Source organism: Thermobia domestica, chromosome 7, assembly GCF_964235325.1.
Source record: "Thermobia domestica chromosome 7, izTheDome1.hap1.1, whole genome shotgun sequence".
Taxonomy (NCBI): Eukaryota; Metazoa; Arthropoda; class Insecta; order Zygentoma; family Lepismatidae; genus Thermobia; species Thermobia domestica.
Window position 1 is genome coordinate 144,738,410 of NC_137460.1, and position 21,325 is coordinate 144,759,734.

At 36.2% G+C, this 21,325-nt stretch overlaps 1 protein-coding gene across 5 annotated transcripts in view; it reads right to left on the reverse strand.

Annotated features, from left to right (window-relative positions):
- LOC145690447 (DENN domain-containing protein 1B) overlaps nt 1-21,325 on the reverse strand; it is a 94,525-nt gene that overhangs the window by 70,565 nt on the left and 2,635 nt on the right. The window contains exons 1-4 of one of the 5 annotated variants that reach the window (XM_081765342.1): nt 13,926-14,341; nt 10,743-11,268; nt 9,252-9,495; nt 3,718-8,084 (exon numbers count right to left, since the gene is read on the reverse strand). The exons of 2 other annotated variants lie outside the window; for them this stretch is intronic. In XM_081765342.1, the coding sequence (XP_081621468.1) occupies nt 4,966-7,596 (2,631 nt within the window). In that variant the 5' untranslated portion in view covers nt 7,597-8,084; nt 9,252-9,495; nt 10,743-11,268; nt 13,926-14,341 and the 3' untranslated portion in view covers nt 3,718-4,965. Of the gene's footprint in view, nt 1-3,717; nt 8,085-9,251; nt 9,496-10,742; nt 11,269-13,925; nt 14,342-21,325 lie in introns of those variants that run through there. 2 more of the 5 variants (XM_081765340.1, XM_081765341.1) reach the window with 2 other exon arrangements.

The window sequence follows — 21,325 nt, forward strand, 5'->3', positions numbered from 1 at the left end:
TTAAAAGGAAGGAGGAGTAGTGATAAAGTAACTTACTTATGTAGGCGAAGAAGTAACATATGAACAGCTATAAAAATTGTTTTCATTATTCTGCAATTCTAGGATCACCCAGAAAAAGATGGTGCGTGTACTACGTAATTCTTTTCTTTCATGCGCATAGTCATCTTCGCTAACGTGCCTGCTCCCTATGGACACGACACCGAGCGGATACTCCAGTTTCGCCTTATCATGAACATGAACAGATGCAATATTAGCTTGCAGTAATCAGTTAACACAGATCTGTCTGTGTTTTTCTCAGGAGTAGCCGCCTTAATGACACATAAATTTCCATGGATATTATAAATCTGTAAACGGACGATGGGCAGGTCCCAAGCAAATTAGGAGAGTGCAAAAATTGTAACATTTGAACAAATGTTTCTGGTGGCGGCCCTCAAGTTCACTGTTCGAAATAGAGTACCAGCCGGGTCATTCCACGCGAAATCATCACAGCTCCCAACCCGACCATCTCTGATTTACATAAAAGTCGGTGAAAATTGAAAATACATGACGTTATACACACACGTAAAATTTTACCCCTCACTGATGTACGATGTCCATACAGCAGTGTTGCCAACTTGAGAAAAATGCAAAATTTGACCTCGAGTGCTCTGCAAAAATAAATCATAACTTCGCTTCTAATTGAGATAGAAACTTCATATTGGTCTTATTTTGAAGCTAAAGGGGCATAGTATCTATTAAAAATAGTTAGTTCAAAATATTGTATTTTTGTTTTCAAGGTCAAAAGGCGTAACCTTTGACCATGAATATCTCAGAAAATGTATCTTGATTTTCATTGTAGAAAAAAATATAATTAACAGTAAAATACCATCTCTTTTTGGTATAAATTTCATTTTGGGAAGGCTATGGAAACAGGAGTAAAAAAATCCTGAAAACATAATACTGCAGATTAAATTGAGTTGAGTTGATTTTAGTTTAGCGTCCCTTTCAGCAGCGAGGCTATATGAAACGTGGACCTACTGATTAACGTGGAATCCTAACCACATGAGCTCCCGCCGGGAATCGAACTGCAGATTAAATTGAATACCTTAACATTTATGTATGGAACATACCTAATAGAAGGATGTAACGTAATGCGGTATACAACACGCAATGAAACTTGTCAGCAAAATACAAGTTAGTGCTCCCTCCTCTGTAGTGCTTCTTCTGAACTTTGAGTGTCCACAGCAGTTAATGTGTAAGTTCGCCCAGTTGCAGTACGTGGATCAACCTTAATGAGAACTTGTTCACTTGGAATGTTCAATATGTCTGGATGGGGAGGATACACATATGATGGTGATGGCCCTTTGGGATGTAGGAAATTGATCAAAACTTCTTGTGATGTTACATCTACATTCATGACACAACCTAACCACCAGGTATCATTATGGATACAAGTCACAAAACGTTTAATTTCCTCCAACGGCAATTTTCATGTGGGCTATTTGTTTACTGCACAGTACTGATTGTGTCTGTTGAAGACCTCTTTATTACCAATTCATTCCTTGTTCCTGGGATGAAAGCATGAAATGCGTGAGTTCCAGGCATTGGTCTTGCTTCTTCATGTCGACTGTGAAGCATCCGCCCATTTTCTAGGATTTCATTTTGGCACACATATACAAAGTTCATATTCTTGATATTGTCTTTTGTCCACTCAAAAAGTTGTCGTTTAGTTATAATTTGATCAGTATAGATACGTTGCAAACTTGCCCTAGCGGCTAGTCTCTTGACAGTTCCACCTAGTCCGTCACATGAATTCTTGCCATCCGATGTGGCAAAGAAGTGCCACTCCGCTGGAATCCCGAAGTCAAATTTGTGGTGTACCAGGTTTGAAAAGTTTTTTTTTTTTCTGCACACTCATCTGAGAAATATTATATCTTAGTTACATGTTGAATTGTTTTAGAAATTGAATGAGATGCTTTTGAAACGTATGTACAGCTATTGTAGCGTGTTGCAAACAATCTGAAATAATTACTAAATTTGTACATCCCAATTTCCCTGCAGGCATTTTTCTGTAGTAAATGGCAAATGGATGTATTGTTGCTTGGGCATTGTTCCAGTGGAAACCCTGCACCTCCCAGACAGAAAATACAGGTGGTTTACAGGCGCCTGTGAAACATGCATAAACAGGCATATTTTTACAGGCGCCTGTACATGCGCCTGAAAATGGAACACTTTTAAACGCATGAGACAGGTATGTATTTTTTTCACGATCATTGCATGTTCATTTCACGGAAACAGGTAGTTTTCATGTTGATAAAGTTGCAACCTTGCAACGTGAAAACTGCGTGTAAAACACATGTAGAGAGTGGAAAGACATGTACGTAACCGGCATGTTCCATGTAGTTGACATATACGTTACTTCATGAGGATCTGACGACAGCTGCTTTTCATTTGATAAAAATGTAATTGACATGTTAAATACACGTGAAATACAGGTGTTAGCAAATTAGTGGGCGTGTTAGCGAATTATACATGTAAAGTACATCGCATTAAGTGTACATGAAATTTGCGTGTAACAGGTGTTGGACACGCATAAGACATGTACGTTCCATGTATATACGGCAGAAGAGACATGTAGGTAACATGTACATGGGAGCCACATGTAACATGCATGTTAAACGTTGATCACATGTGCATGTAACATACATGAGACCTGCGTGTTACAGGCGAATTACTTCTACCTGTGACATATGTGGGAAAGGTATGTTACAGGTGGATTACATGTACCTATAACATACGTGTTACAGGTGTATTACATGTACCTGTAACATACGTGTTACAGGTGTATTACATGTACCTGTAACATACGTGTTACAGGTGTATTGCATGTACCTGTAACATACGTGTTACAGGTGGATTACATGTACCTGTAACATACGTGTTACAGGTGGATTACATGTACCTGTAACATACGTGTTACAGGTGGATTACATTTACCAGTTACATACATTGGACATGTCTGCTGCAGGTGGATTGCATGCACCTCTAACATACATGAGACATGCATGTAATAGGTGGACTACATGTCCCTTTCACACACGTCGAACATTTATGCAATGAGCATTGAACGTCCATTGCACGCATATGGCATCATGCATGTTACGTGTGTATTACACATGCACGTAATCAAGTTGTAGCATGAATTTTGCTTGCTTTGCAATGGAGATGCAGTGCTCATGTCATATATATGTCCAACGTATGTAACAGGTGCGTGTAATCCACCTGTAACACACATGTCCAACGTATGTTACACGCACATTGCACGTACTAATAACGTTGACTTCAGATGAATCCACTTTGCACGTTCCACTGATATTTGCTCTCTCTTCCAAAAGAATTGCATAAGCCACATGCAGTGGACATTAAAGAGCATTATCGCAAAACAAACTTCTATGTACCGTACATGGGCATATTCGACTTCTAAACAGAAGGCCAACACAGAACGTGCAAGGGTGTATTCATCTGAAAGTAACATGTAGTTCAATAGTTCACCTTATTTAATATATATATATATATATATATATATATATATATATATATATATATATATATATGTGTGTGTGTGTGTGTGTCTTGTCGCACAAACGCATTGTCAAGCAACTAAGTCAACTTATAACGAACCTATTACATTTCTTTCCCTACAAATTTAAATATTTATCAATTTATAAACAGCTAACAAATAAGCAATTTAAAGGAATTGTCGTTTACCATATTTATTCTTTACAGGTTTGCTCACTATGATAATACTAACTTACTGTTATAAAGAAGAAATGAGATTTTTTATTTTATATTTTTTATTCTTTTGTACAAAAAATACAAAATAATAAAATTACATATTTATGTACTTGTTACAATAATTTTTTGACCCATCTAGTAATTCCAATAAACAGTGCTTTTCCGATTGCTTACTCTCGTGGAAGTGATTCTGCACGTGAAAAATAAAGAACAGATGTCCTACAATACATAGTTTCTGACGGAGCGATTAGAAACGACGAGGCGCTATACAGAAAGAAATTTTCAAAATAATTTTAGCTGCTATCACCCTTACCTATCTTGAACGAAGTAGATTGCAAGTTTGGTCGAGAGATAAGTTTTTAAAATATATAATCACACCTCGAAATTACACCAATCTGAAAAGCCCTGTTTACGTCCCTTTAACTATTGTCTATATACTAATACAAAAAAAAAAAAAAAAAAAAAAAAAAAAAAAAAAAAAAAGCATTATAGTCAATAATGTACGGTCAAACTAACCGCAATCATTACAATTTTAAAAAATAAGTGATAGCAAGCAGAACAAAATTCCGTGCCTGTTATAAACAATATTTTAAGTACTCATTTACCATTCATTCAAATAAAGAAAACTTTACTAGATTACATCAGCACACATACATGAAAATATGAATGAGGAAGCTTATTTCCTAAATTGAAAACGTTATTCCAAAGAAATTGTGAAAAACAGTTATGATGAGATCTTCCTAAAGTTTGGAATTGAGCCCCTGAGATCAGAACAGGAAACAAACCTGTTAACATTGTTTAACTGCATAGTAAAAATACCATGAGAGTAGAAGCAGTTACATGTTGATGAGAAAAGTTAAATACAACACTTAATTCTTGCCTAAATATGATTAACATTGAATAGTAGGTACAGTCACGAACATAAAAAAATGGAAGTTTGAGCCATAAGAAATAATGGCTCCAACTTCCATTTATTTATGTCCGTGACTGTACAAAAGTAGAAGTAATTTCACAACTAAACAAGAGTTAATGCAGGTGGAAGTTCATTTCAAGTTTGTTTTTGCCTTCAGTACCCACTCTAAATTATTTAGGCACAGATCTACCATGTGTGGTCAGAGAGTTTCTTTTAATTGGAATTTTATGACAAAATTTGACTTTTCGCTACTCGCTGCTGTTGTAATTATAAACCTGCTAATATGAAAGTTTTGAGAAAAAACTTTTCTCTTCTATAGTTAAGCATATAAGTTTCTTATGTAGCAGCTCATTTGTTAATATTACAAAATCTTCAATAACAGTACTGTTATCAGATTGGAATACATGTGTAATTGGTTGACCAGACCACTGTTCTCTAAACGCAGTATAAACTTGTTTTTTCTTAACAGAAAAAAATATATGTTCTTTGGAACAAGATTCACAATTAGCGATATAGATATCGGAAATCTGACACGCGTAAGGCACCCCATCAGAAATAAGAAGAAAGTAACTGTCATCATGCTTCCTATTAATGCAATGATTAGATGTGCAAAATATTACTTTTCCCGTTTTTTTATTGCCGATTCGAGAACATTTATGTATGTTAACTACTTCCTGTTTCTGAAAGCAATGTTTTGTGATAGGAATACCTTGGGCTTTGCGAATAATAGTTTCAGATTCACAATCAATACGTTCAACCTTTGAAAATGTAACAGATTTAGAACTTAATGCAAGTTCAGCGGACGAATCATCATTAAAAATTATATTTTCTACAGCAAATCCAGATACAATTTGGGCAGCTATTTCCTGTGTACCGTGCATGTGATGTTTTAAGGTTCCATTTAAAGATTCAAACGGGTAACAAGAGAATGACTGCAAAGGTCCTGCATTTCTGACGCAATCTGTAAGATGAAGCAGGTCGTGGATGTTCGATGACATATACTTTTCTCCATATAAATATTGCATTTGGAATACAAACGAATGAAAGCATTTCTCCATCGACTCCATATTTCTCACATTGACTGACCTTAAAAAACCTGCCATAGGTGTAACAATCTGCAGAATGTGATTGAAATATATATCGTTGATAAATATATCAGAAAAAATTGGAAAGTATAGTAAAAAGAGGTACTCAAATTCTATAGCTTTCCAATTTTTACGTTCTTTCATGGACCGTGGAGTATGTGAAATACTAGATGGAGTTTTAATTTGTGCTAAGCGATCATTCAGTACATGAATCTTCCGTCCTAAGTACCAGACCTCATCCTTATTTTTCGAATCTAACCAAAGCATTGTAAGGCACCTAAAAACACCTAAGCATATGCAGTGCATATAATCTATCATAGTGCTGTCAATGAGTTGATAGGAATTAAGATTAGAAAAAATAGACTTCCCTTTGGCACCAAATACCTTTTCCTTAGCATATTGCAGATGTTCATCATCAAGCCTTGGTGGACCTTTCGGCTCATTCTTATTATAAGGATAAATACGTAGCCCCTGGTGTAAGTATTTTCCAGGTTGTAAACACTTACTACATCCATATTTCCCGTTGAACTGTACAAGCTGCTGTACAGCACACTTTGCTGGTTTATCAAATGTGCCAAGTATGGCATGAAGACTAACTTTTTTTATTACATTTTCACCAATTAAGAATTGTTTTCCCAATTGAATTCCCGCTTCAAACTTTTTTAATTTTGCAACAACACAAGCATAAAATATACTGTGTAACAACTCGTTTTTTTTCATACAATGTTCCGATAAACCATTGAAACTAAACAAACCTAGCAAAATAATATTTTCTGGTCTCCATCTAGTGGGTTCATTAACTTCTAAAATAGAAAAATAGAATGGCCAAAACGAAACACTGGAACTTTTAAAGCAACTAACACCATCTACATTAATAATTCCTGTCAATGACAGAATACCATTCTGGTCTAAAAACGGATGATGTTCTCTAAATTTGCTATATATTTTACCATCTCTAACACTTTCCAAAATGTTTTCATGTGTTGACTGCGAAGTTGAAAGTTTAGCCAGAAAGCCAGGTCGGGAAAACATATTTTCAAGTTGTTTTAAAATATCTAAGGTAAAAAATACATGAGCTATTTTACACGAGTGTTTAGTGCATGCACAATGAAGAGACGCCGATGGTGAATCATACATAAATGCACACTGACAGCAGAAGTAGTGTTTCTGAACCTGCAGTAATCCTGAATTATTAAAAATTTTGAAAAGCCTATACTTTGAATTTGGAACTTGTTTTGCATTGATAGAATGTAATAATTGAAGAAGATCTGAAACAGCAACTTTGGTAAGCTTATGTTTCTTCACAAACTTCATTACCTTTAAAACACTGTTATCTTCTACTCTTTCCTCTCCAATCGACTCAGAGTGCACGCTCACTTGCGTACATACTGACGGTTCACCACATATTGATACAGTCTCGACTGAAACTTCAGAAGAACACACTGAATGAGAAGAATGCGTTTCATTCGTCGTGTTACCCAGGTCAACAGCAAATGATGAAAGATAATCGTCTCTACAGTCCCTTTCAGGGAGGCTTTCCGTACTTGATTGTTCACTGACGTTGTGAGAGGAAAGTGTGTTATGTTCCATATCGAATTTATCAGTATTACTACAAGTGACATTCATTTCACAAGTACCATTTCTGCTCTCATAGTAACTATTATTCGTATTTTGTGTTCCCTTTGTCAAAAAACCAGTACTATTTTGGTGCTCACCAAAAATATCTTCCCGCTTACTCCATCTATGTAGAGTTGTTCGTGGTATTTTTAGAACAGATATATTTGGAATATCAGATGAAATATATTGCTTGTACTGCCGTTTCATGTCAGCAACAGTGAAAGGCTAGAATTACAACACTTTTAAAAAAAACCTTCTTTGTTACTACGTTGCCTCCACTACAAAAGGAAACACGTTAATGCTTTTTACATAAAAGATAAAACTTAGTCAGAAGCGAAGATCCCCATTGCTAATTAAGCTTAAAACTATAACGCCAAAACTCTAAATAACAAGGCAAATAAAGTAAAAACCAGTATTATTACAATAGTTAAATAAATGTTTAACACACAGTGCTTTAATAATAATAAAAATTCTACACACATTTGTGGAAGACTCAAAAGATAGCTCCAATATTTATAAAAACAAGTACTTAATCTTGCACGTTTCAGTAAGATATTCAATCTCCTTTGTATCCTACTCCAATAAATTCCCTTCTGCTCTCTTCTTCATCGATTTACGAGCCTGCACGCACTTATCAGTCATTGCAGCATGTATAGTAGACGGTTTGCATTGCGGGAATTTCATGAGGACATAATCTGTTGAAAATAATACACTGCGTTAATTTGGAACAGCATGCTTTTATAATGCGCACGTTCATTTTATTATTAATCATCGTTATCATCAAACTATAGTGGTTATTAATTTACTTTGAATATTCAATTGAATGAATTGAATAGAACATCCTACCTAACAACATCCTATAAACAAAACCTTGTTATGTTGATCAACATATATCCGGAACAGGGTTGTTCCGAGTTCAAGTTTTTGCATTCGCGAAGAAATAGAAATTGTGAAGGTAAGTAAGGCATGGAATAACTTATTTCCATCTATTTTCTTTTGATTGCGTCCTTACCTCTCTTCTAGTTTCTATACTGCGCAAGTGCGAAAATCTTAAGATAGAACAGCCCAGTTCCGAATATATGTTAATTAGCGTTATATACAAGATGATGTTCTTTTACACATGTAGAACGTTCTTCTAATTTAATTTCGACTAGTAGATAGTATTTACTGAAACGTAACCTAACAGCAGCAACAAAAAAAAAAAAAAAAAAAAAAGGAATTAACCTACGAAGGTGGAGAGTGGGAAGTCCATTATTAACCTAGAGAGTAGTGTGCCTTCCGCGAAACTGAGATGGAGCAAGGAGTGCGGAAGCCGCGAGTAGAATGAACCTAGTATATTAATTTTTTAATTCGTTATCCCGCTTAGCTCCGCCTCCCTCGCTCGTAACTCAATTCCACTACAGTAAGGCACACAGCTTTTTCGTAGTAAATAATGGATTTCCAACTTTTACCTTTGTATCTCTCTTTACTCTTTCAGTTTTACGTCCCACGTAAATGCCGAGTAGGCTAAATGAGACAGTGATGAGAATGAATGAAATGATCGAATGAAGAAAGTGGGAGGACCCGAGAAAACCCACTCACACGGTGTTTGTCCACCATAAAGCCCACTTAGGCTCCCAGGATCGAACCAGAGACCACACGCACCAGAGCTGAACGCTCTACCACTGAGCCACCGCGGTCCCATACCTTTGTATCGTTATCGGTTGAAATTACATAATTTTGTATTAATACGTAATTGTTTGGTACGTAAATATTAACACGTTTTACATTACTATTTCCATGTAAGCGAAATGCTGTTTTCACATACAAAAATAAGAAGCAATTTTCTACATGTGTAGGAAACATGTAAGATATATACATACCCTTTATTGCTGCAATTACGTCGGGAGACAACTGTTTTTTTATTTGTCCATGACCAGTAATGGAGCTGGAACTCATCTCATTATCAGTAAAAAAAACTGACATTAAATTCCTTGTTAATTTCGTGCCCGATTGACCTGCACTAGCAAGGCATCGTACCAAACGTGTCTTCTTTATTACAACATTTGGATATTCTGCGCTCAGAACAACATCGGCAGTTCCTCTGCACGATAAGTCAGTATCCTGCTAACAGAGAACATACAAATTAAATCAATTCCAACCTTTGAAAGAAAAATGCAAATAGCACACTTTCATACAAGTACGAAACAAAGGTACATTTCGGGGTGAGTAGAAAATCTTTAAAATTTTATGGGCCGCTGTAATATGTAACCACTATCGCTACACACTATTTCAGAAAAAATATTCATGTTTGTATGTACTCTTATCATTTTCAATATCATTAAATTTGTTATCCCCTCATAGGGTAGAGTAACATACAGAAAGAGGCTATTACCGTGTATCTTACATATCAAATATAAAATCAATACTGAAAAGCAGACCGAAAAAAAGAAAGAAAAAATGTTACGAACAGGATTGACAATTTTAGTCACAATTTCCAAAACAAAATGCATACTTCATTTGTAAATTTTCTTTCATTTTGACATTCAATAGAATGAACAACTTAAGATACTTAGAGTAAATTTCCTGAAGGGCTGTACTAACATTGAAAAGATCGAACATGGTCGAAGAACCGATTTATATTAAAATACCTTCTTTCACCGTAAAATATTAATGAACATTGACAAAAGAAAACTGGGCAGGGGATAAAACAGCCTTCTGCTTAACGTGCCATAGCGTCAACCTGTACGCCACCAACTCCCGTTTTCGAGACCGCGTCAAAACTTTCAGCTGTCAAAGTTAATGTAGGCTGGGTAGCATAGTTGTTAAAGCTACGGCACGGTAAGCCGAAGAGGGTTTCATTCCCAGTCCATTTTTTGCTCTTCGACGGGGAAAAAAAGAAACTATTTTAAGGGAAAAAAATGCAATTAAAATAATATATGAACTCTCACTTTCTATTCGATAAGTTTGTAGTTAGGAAAAATGTTGCAGCTACTTCCTTTACTTTTTTTTTTTTTTTTTTTTTTTTAACAATTTTAAATACACTAAAAATTATAATTCCAGATGCGCATAAGTATTAAATTTATGAATTACAGTAACAATAGTCGCCAAATTTCTTGTGCATCCAATTATATTATCTATGGTTTTAACGCCAATCTTCAATCGTCCACAGTTCCATCACGGTCACCATTCCACAAAAATAATAACTTATCTTTGTAGAATGGCGAGCCTAATGAACCTCTGGAATTACAGTACAAGAAAAAAAGCGTTTGAAAAACATACATGATATAATTACAAGCACAAGGAATTTGGAGAGAGTAGCTACTGTACTTAATAAATTTACAATAATCCTGTTTCGTAAATACTATACTTACCCTGGTTTTCGTACTAACGGAAGACAATTCACTTTCGGAAGGTTCGTCATCAACTTCTGCATCTAATAGTTGGAAAAGAAATTGTTTCACACAACGTGGAACTTTAAGTTTTCGGCTGTTCTCGCGGTCCCTAGAAGCACATTCTTTCTTCAAAGCATCCACCATGCATCGCTCTTCTTTTAACTTACAGCTCAATTCTGTGACTTTTCTCTGCAACTGATCACAATTGTTACATCGTTTGAAACTTGTAGTTTGTTACTGACTTCAAGGCTATCACTGCAGCTATTAGCATTTCTTTGTTCAATACTGTGGTTAGAATATGTCTTTTCTGTTAATACATGTTCATAGTTTCTCTCGAATATATTTTCCAAATTATCTATTTGCACCGAAGATTGATCCTCTTCGCTCGGAACATCAGTCTCATCGGATGATTCAGTTCCTTTTATTCGTTTACTAGGAACAGCAACATCTTTCTCACCATTCTGAATACAATTGTCAATCTCACTTTCACAATCAGATTTGGTGCCTGTTAAGAAAACATAATAAATATGCTTACTGATTAATCTATATTTACAAAGACAAAACCTGCTTAATATTAGTATGATAGAATTCCCGTATAAGGTTCTTGCACTTTACGATAAAAAGAGAAATATTAATAACATTAAGTATTAATCAATTATATACTTATAAGTAGTTACAAATATATTTTAATGATTTAAGCATCAAATCAGAGATTTCGTGCAAATATCTCAGTGTCCACAACCGGTGCATTCACGTTATTTAACGTTGGTTGAACTCCCTGTATCAATTTATGCTGCATTAAGCAGAAAGGATCTAATGTAACCCAAATCTCACTGAAGCCTTGCTGTGCAAATCTAGAACTTGCACATATCAAGCAAATGCATTTGCAAGTAACATCTTATTGAATCCTTTATTAAACTATAGGTGCGACTAGAAGGTGGCAGCCGGTGGAAGTGCATATCTGAGAGTGGGAGCGAGTGAAGCGAGACGATGCACAGAAATCCGTAATTCTGGAAGGAAAACGTCTTGGCAATCTGTACCTTTTGTTCAAAATGAACTGCGCGTTCGCCAAAGCTCACTTACAGGGTATATAAATAAAGTAGCTGAACGTACCCGCTTCGCTGCGTCAGACCAACAATTGAGCCCCTTCCACTCTAATAATCGGAAATTTTATACACCCTCAGACACGTGTCTGCATACTTTCCTGTTTATTACACGCAAGGAGAAACGTGGGTACTTTTCTGAGTAATTTCACCGGGTTATCACAAGAGTGGGGTAGTAGTTATAGTTCATTCCTTTGTTTATCTTGCTATTTTATATGATTGTTGAAGTTTTCAACTTTCTCAGCATCAGGGATTCGGAGATATGGTCATTTAATTAAAATAATTCCCGTCCTCTTCCCGTCGAATTTCTAAAAACCCTTAAATACGTGTCTAATTAGTTTAAATGAGAAGTCCTGATTTCATGTTTCTAATCTTCAAATGTTCCGACATATCGACATCATCTTATAATAATTCTAAACTGCGTGGGAGAAACAAAGTAAAAAAAAAAAAAAAAAAACACCTTTTTTCAGGAGGCGATTATTCAACTCACGTTGTTTAGAATTGACTTATATCAAGTTAACCGGAGGTGGAGCATGACACATAGATCTCAAATTTTGACTTATCTCATTTTGACCCATTTATGACTTATATTGTTTCTCCCCCGCAGTCTAGAATTGCAAACCCATCCTTTTTTCCTCTCCTCCCCTCCCCGGGTGAATTTCCAAAAACCCTGAAATATTTGTCTAATTATTTTAAATGAAAAGTCCAAATACAAAACTTCCTAAGCTTAAGGGATTCGGAGATATGGCAATCCTATTAAAATATTTCCAACCCCTTTCCCCCCAAGCCGTCTAATTTCCACAAATCCTTCCTTAGTGGTACCCTAAGTCTCAAATTCTTTATACTGTCCAAATTTCAAATTTCTAACTTAAGCGATTTGGCCTGTGCGAGGATCGGTCAGTCACTCAGTACTTTGAATTTTATTGATAGAAGATATATGTACAAAAAGGAAATAGAAATGGTTATCAGCCTTCGTCCATTTCACATCTACGTTCCATGGATCCGAAACCCGTACTACAATTATGATAAAGGTGGAAAAAACCGAGCCCTGTGGGGCCACTAACACGTCCTACTACTACTATGTTGCCTCGTAACGCAAGTAAATCACTTTTTTTATCAGTCAAGTGACTCAAAATTACTACCGAACAAGACTGGGGGAGATACTAAAAGTTAGCCTCATCATGTTCACCATAATGGTTGAGTAAATTATTGTAAAGTCAAAATGTGCAAGGTGACTGAATAATTTTAAGTACATATTTCGCACCAAATCATGTGGACCTAGGAAAATAAACTACCCCCTCACAAGCTGTCTGTGATATAGACTTGCGTTAATCAAACTAGCAGCAAAATCTCCTACCTTACCGGTAAAATACCGGCCAGTTGGCAAGGCCTAAAATAGGACAGAACCCTAAGGGTGCAGTTGGTGCTGAAAGAAATTAATATATCATGAATGTAGTAATGCGGCCATGAACTAGGATAGTACGTGAATTATGCACCACTGGCAGAGTTCTAGAACACTGGTCACACATTGAATGTAATATAGAAAGAAATCAGCGTGCCCTGCAGGGCTTCTAACCCGCCTTCACTCGCTATCGCTTGCCCGGCAGTACTGTGTGAGTTAAGTATTGAGCTGTGGTACAGAAAGGATCCAAACTAGCTACTAATATATATCTGGGGACCAGCGTTCTAGGACCTTCCCTGCACCACGTAATGTATTTACTCTCTTACGATACACTTTATGACGCAAACAGCATTTAGTGCTAAAAATAATAATAATAATAATTTCTTGAAAGTAAGAATGTAGGCCTAAAATAGGACAGTATGAACAATATGTACAAATGTAATAACGAAATAATTGCATATTCACAATAGTACACGTAACATAGGCCTACATGATGGTCGAAGCCTAGTCGTAATTACGTTATTTTAAAAAAACAGTAACATAATTTACATTGATTTTAGAACTTTATTTTTGAGACCAACAAAAATAAACTTCTCAATCTCTACAACAAAAGGTTATTATAAAGATACAACAGCAAGAAACACAAGAGCTACTCACCGAAATGACAAACTGTCCCATTGAATTTCTTCTGTTTCCACCGGAAACATCCCTCTTCTCCCAACTTCAGTTTCGTTTTTCCGACATTCTGCTTTACATTCAAAACGGAATAAGAACCGTTTTTCCATTTAACAATACAATAATCTTCATTCATGATTACACTCTCTTCATCATACACTTCAAACCGCCAGTAATGATATTGCGCCAAAAACACGTACTTCCCGTCACATGATCGCTGCAACCAATCACTGAATTGTTTCCTTGTAGTTTAAATGAAAATTAAAATTCACGACAATGCTATTCAACTAGGGATATATACGTACCATTTTCTATTAAATTGTTATTAAATAAAAATAAATATTTTACACCTAATACACTCTGGAATAAATAATCGCACACTCTGTAGGAGCTTCAGGCACAATAGCCCCCCCCCCCCCTTTAATTTTCAACTAATTATTTTCTTTTCCATATATGTTCAACGTCTGGGACATTATAACAATCTGGTTAATTTTTTTTTGGTGGTTGCAGCAAGAATGTTTGCTAGCAGTATCTTACCCTGGTATTTTCAACTTACCAGCAAAATTGTTTCCTTCTGCTGCAAACACCTGTACATTGTCTGTACACTGCATGTAGGTGAGTTCAACCTCGCATGTGCACGGTGATAATACAGGCAATGTATTCCATTCTACTCCCATATACTATACATGCATAGGCGTGCACAGGTTCTCTCGTTTCCTCCCACTTTCTTCATTCCACCATTTCACTCATTTCTCATTATCACTGTCTCCTTTAGCCTAGCCGGCATAACCGTGGGAAATAAACTTTCATTTTTTAAGATGGGGGAGAAGAGGGGGCAGCTGAACCTAATGTTGTGTTTGACATGGTCGGCCTATATCTTACAACACTACATTTTAACCAATTTCTTTATTGAAAGAATAGTATATGGAGTCTTACGAGGGTTTTTAGTCCATCACTGGTATGCGTATGGGAGGCATGGAAACAATATGCTCCCTCCAACATTTTGACGATATACTATTTTAGAATATTGAATTTTACGGAAGTTACATATTGTACGAAAAGTAATACAATGTTTACGTTCTTCAAAATTATAAGGATGATTTCATAGGGTGGCACGAGGGGAATTTGCCCCAGAGTAACTCTCTAATTTGGCTCAACTGGCTTACCAATATCCTTGCAGTACTATTTTAACCCCCTTTCCGGGGGTATGGTGGCGAGCGCTCACCTCTCGTTCTAGATGTCCCTGGTTCGATCCCAGGCTATATGAGTTCCTGGTGGACGACATCGTGTCCGTGAGTTTTCTCGGGGTTCTCCCCTTTACTCCCACCTAATCATTCCACCAGTTCTTTCGTCATCGTTCACTTGCTATTTCATCCATATCATTTGGCACTTCGCTTTCTAAACGTGGGACGTTAAACTAAAGATTTAATTTCATTTTAGTGAGTTGAAATCTCCCCGGAGAAAATTGTCTGAGATCATCACTGATTAGGATAATTTTTGTAATGTTAGTCCGTACGTACGTTATTCCGCACGATAACTCTTGAACGAAAGCGAATTTTTGAATTCTGTTTTTTCTATCGACATATACATTAATTATCTCAAACAAATTCGTTAATGGAGGTGATTCACAAACTGGAAATAGTAGAAATTAACCATTTCTGGTTTTAACATTGATCACTGTACAGCTGAAACTATAACAGATAGCGGTAAGCAAATTTTTGCAATCGATTACGCGACTGAGAAATTCCTCTTAACTCTTGAGATTTTGGGGGGGGGTTAGGGACAGAGTTTTACATGAGAAATGTCACCATCAAAGTTTAATTATTTAGTAATGATGCTTTTAAGAACGATAACTATAAAATAAAACTTCAAGGAGCTGTGACAAAATATTTCTTCATAATTTATTGCATGTACTGTTCTTAAAATGTATAATATAAAAGCAAATATGCAGATAGATAGCTAAACGTCTACATTTATTATGAAGGCAAAAAGTTCTCAAATTAAATAAAATTTAAACAAGTGGAATATTTGGGGGAGAAAAGGCAAATTTGGGGGGATTGCGTCCAAGCATTTGGGGGGGGGGGATCGGCACCTCTGCTCACAACAATATATTTTTCTTAATTATCTGCACCACATAGGAAAGACGTAGAAGTTGAGCAAGTTGGTGCCTCACTCATTGCAGGAAGCCAACAAGCAAAAATTACTAACAGTTTGTTTATCGTTTCACGGCAGCGCAATGTACCCCAGGAACATACGCATGGGGTGGGTCCGGGGTCCGGATTCCCGGGCTTTTTTGTAAATTTAGCCTAATTTTAGGGGCAATTTTATAATTTTTAATATAATTTAGCCTGAAATTGTGTTTGGATCCCCCCGAAAAGCTTTGGACCCCTCCCGAAATAAATTCCTGCGTACGTTCCTGATGTACCCAATTCCCATCGAGTTTACCAGTAACGAAAAGTGGGTAATGCGTGATACTGTCCTTCAAATAACAATACAGAAATAAAATGTGTAAAATTCAAATCCGATTACTACAATGTAGGCTGCATACTTCAAGGAGTAATACTTCTATTTGATCCATCTAATCTAAGGGTCTGCACACGCCTTTGTATATATGTGTCAGCACCTTGCATATGTGCATTTCAAAGAGCTCCTTCGTGGCTAAGCGGTTAGCGTACGCGCCAATGGCGTGGGAGATCCGGGTTCGATTCCCGGCGAGAGCTCATGTGGTTCGGATTCCACGTTAATCAGTAGGTCCACGTCTCATGTAGCCTCGCTGCTGAACGGGACGTTAAACTTAAAATCAACTCAATGTGCATGTCAAAGTGGAGACTTAATGTCTGGATATTGCATGTTTCCTACGCCTATAACGTGAATGTTTCACTCTAATCAACCTTGTCCATCGCATTTACCTGTTTAAGCTATTTACTCACTACACGTATTTTTTAAATCCATTTATTGGCAGTCATGATCATTGCATGTTCCCATTCATCTGTACATTGTCTTTACACTGCATGTAGGTGAGTTCAACTTTGCATCTTACAGGCAATGTGTCCAATTCTATTCCAATGTACTATACATGTGTCAGAACCTTGCATATGTGCATGGCAAACTGGAGACTTTGTGTCTGAATATTACATGTTTCCTACACCTGTAACATTAATGATTCACTCCAATCAACCTTATTCATTGCATGCACCTGTTTAACCCATTTATTGGCAATCATGATCATTGCATTTTCCGTTTACCTGCACATTGCCTGTACATTGCATATAGATCGGTTCACACTTCGCATGTACACGGAGATAATACAGGTAATGTATTCAGTTGTAATCCCATGTATTATACATGTGTCAGGACTTTGCATAGCGAATGTCGAATTGGAGACTTGTGCCTGAATATTGCATGTCTCCTATGCCTATAACGTGAATGTTTAGCTCCAATCCACCTTGTTCACCACACGCATCTGTTTAATCCATTTATTGGCAATCATGATCATTGCATGTTCCCGTTCACCTGTACATTGCCTGTACACTGCACGTAGGGGAGTTACACACTTCGCATGTACACGAAAATAATAAATGCAAAATAACATATCTTACATCATGCGTTTTCCATGCTATACGCTAATACACGGTATTTACATGTACTGCAAATGTCACACATGTATATTACATGTTGATAAACAGGCACCTTCCTTGTACTTTTCATTCTTACTGTATTGCGAATGTTACCAACAATCCATTCAAGGTACTTTACATGCACATATTCCCTTTATTTACTTGCATGTGAGTGACTACGTGTACATCGCATGTTCTTATTTTAATGTACAGGCTCTGTACAACGCGTGTTTTCGTGCAACATTTCCAACAGAAGTTCAATTCTTTTTTGACATGCATATCACCTGAAGACAATGTGCCTGTAATATTTTTTTTACATGTGTTTTCGCCGAAACAGGCGCCTGTATAATGCCTGTCAAAATCTGACAGGCTTTTACAGGCAGTTCCATGTACAAAACATTGCATGTTTCCTCAAAAATTTTCATAATAGTCGTCTTGTAGTAGGAACGAATGATTTTCAGCAAAATCACACAACCCAATAATTTCACTAACCTGTATGTTATCTTTTAGGCTTTTCAAGTATGATGATTTCTGTGCAGTAATGAGTGTGTGTGTTTGTAATTGTATTAACTTAGAAATAAATAAATCTATGAATTCGTCCGTGGTCTTGACAAATGTCTCAAGTGTGAATATTTGTGATGTGATCCACTGCTTGCAGGTAACAGTTTCAATGGCATTGTCTTCTAGTACGTTTTCCAATATTGTCTTTACATTATTGGATCCAACACAGTCACTACATTCCTGGAACCAACACTGTACTTTGGTTGGATTGCACATCATATTTGACAAATAGTGGTGGTAAGTGGATAAATTAATATCATGGTCTTCCATTAGCTTGTCTAATTTACACCCCTCCATTAATAATTTAACATTTTGATGTAAAGCAAACACACATACAGTGTGTGTACCACTTGCTCCCATAAGAACACAATGTTTAGGAAGCAGAGAGGCAAATTTGGAAAAAACAATCTTCACACCAGGATACGACTGTTTGAAATGAACATACACTTCTGCAAGATTGTTTAACATTAGTCTTTTTTGTATGTGTTCTTTTGTGCCACCCATTCTAAGACTCACAAAGTCTTTCTTACCTGGCATAATTCTGCTGACATCATCATTGCAGTAGAAGTTCTTCACAGTGTCAGCAACATCTGGATCCACGCTCCTCCCTGTTTTGGGATTTGGTGTAGACAAAATCCCATGTTCTTTTACTAATTGCTTAGCTTTACGTATCATGTAGTTACTTGCACTAGGAAATTCATGTTCTATTTTTCTGATACTCCACTCTTTCGGAAGGCTGGTCAAAATTGTCACTTTCTCACTCTTATCACTGGTATTTTCGAACTTTTCTTTTAGTTGTTGCAGCATGGCATCACAACCGTTGTTAACAGGCACGGGATCTTCAGCTGGTATGTAAAATATCTTCTCTTTTACAACTTTCGCAATTTTCGTAGCCTTTTTTTTTTTTTTTTTTTGTTGTTGTTGTTGTTGTTGTTGTTGTTGTTGTTGGCAGTATGACTCTTCCTTCATTCTCTTCTTCTTGATGGGTGCTGCACCGACACTACTCAAACTTTCATTTAATGACCGCATAGCAGATTCAGTCCTGTATGTGTCCACATCGATATCACTTTCTTCATCAACTGATGTGTTCGGTTCTTCCTCATCAGTTCTTTTAATTTTCTTCCTACAGTTGTCACAAATCATTTGTTCACTAATCACATGCGGTAGTTTTTCTATTATTCATGGTAGCACCTTCCGTAATAGCTTTCTACTGCTCTTGTGCACTTTCAAATCAAATGGGTTGCAGCACTGTGTCTGTATGTACTACTTCTCCGTTTTCATGCACTTTTTCGAACTATCACTCCTTACGGAAGCACTAGTCTTTTAATCAGTTTTGCCCTCCACAGAAGACTGAGCAGGACTGAGCTTGCAGTGCACCTAGAGAATGATAGTGTGAACTTGTATTATGCATGGTTGGCGCAATTATAGTTTAATATGGTGTCATTTCACATGCCAAAACATAACAAAAAAATGCTACACTCATACTTTCTATTTGTTTTTACTTCTGTCTCCATAGCCTTCCCAAAATGAAATTTATACCAAAAAGAGATGGTATTTTACTGTTAATTATATTTTTTTCTACAATGAAAATCAAGATACATTTTCTGAGATATTCAAGGTCAAAGGTTACACCTTTTGACCTTGAAAACAAAAATACAATATTTTGAACTGTAACTATTTTTAATAGATACTATGCCCCTTTAGCTTCAAAATAAGACCAATATGAAGTTTCTATCTCAATTAGAAGCGAAGTTATGATTTATTTTTGCAGAGCACTCGAGGTCAAATTTTGCATTTTTCTCAAGTTGGCAACAAGGCCCGGGTTCGATTCCCGGCGGGAGCTCATGTGGTTCGGATTCCACGTTAATCAGTAGGTCCACGTCTCATATAGCCTCGCTGCTGAACAGGACGTAAAACTCAACTCAACAACAACTCAAGTTGGCAACACTGCTGTAATGGAAAAGAAAAAGTAACAAAAATCCCCGGCACTCTATTTGCAGACGATGTGGCGCTGATGAGTACTAATATTGAAGATATTAAGGAAATGTTAGAAACAGTAGTTAGGAAAGGAGAAGAAATTGGTCTAAAAATAAATGAAGAAAAAAGCAAGTTCATGGTTTTTAGTGGAGACATAGAGGATAAAAATATACAAGCAGGAAACATAGTAATAAGCAGGACTGAAAAAATAGAATTTTTAGGAATCATACTTGAAGAAGGAGAACAATACTTAGTTGAACATGAGAAAAAACTGAAAAATAAACTACAAAAATATACAGCAATTATAAAAAATAAAGCAATGTGGTCATACAATAGATATGAGGTGTCAAGAATACTATGGAAACAAGTAGCAGTACCGGCGCTAACATATGCAAATGAAGTAATAACTTTAACGGAAAAAACCAGGAGTATTTTACAACAAGCACAAAATCAAATAGGAAGGTTTGCCCTAGGAGCAAATAAATTAAGTGCAAATGTAACAATAACAGGAGAGATGGGATGGAGTGATTTTGAAAAAAGAGAAGGTGTGAGTAAAGTAAAATATCTTGGAAGACTAAAATTTATGGAAGAAACAAGATTAGTAAAAGTGGTGCATGAGGCCACTAAACATATGAGAAAAGGGGAGAACACGAAATGGTTTAGGAGAGTTAGGAAATTAGAAAGAAAGTATGATCAAACTACCCGCTGGCATAGAGAAGAAAATTATAAAAATTGGGAAAAAATCACAGAAAAAACATTTAAAGAGAAAGCGCAGGAAAAGTGGTATGAAGAAGTTGTTAAGAAGAGCAGTTTGAAAGGAATATAAACACATAAAAAGAGTTATGAGAAAATAAATTATATGAACAATGATTTACGAAGCATTTTACTTTTCAAAGCCAGGTCAGGGAGCCTTGAAACAGGGATAAGATTGAAAACATTTAAATAAGTGAACGAAAAATGTCAATTATGTTTTAAAGAAGATGAAACATTAGAACACTTATTGTTAAAATGTGAAGAAACCCAAAAAATCAGGGAAAAATGGAAATGGATCGATGAAATGAAAGAGGAAGGACATTTGGTTAAATTAGCTTGGAGGCTAGGCTTTAATGTAAATGGAAGGGAACTAAGTGAGAAAGAAATAGAAAAAACCAAAGAACTTCTTGAATTTTGGTGGAAAAAGAAAATGGAAAACGTTAAATGAAAAAAAAAAAAGAGCAGTAATTACTT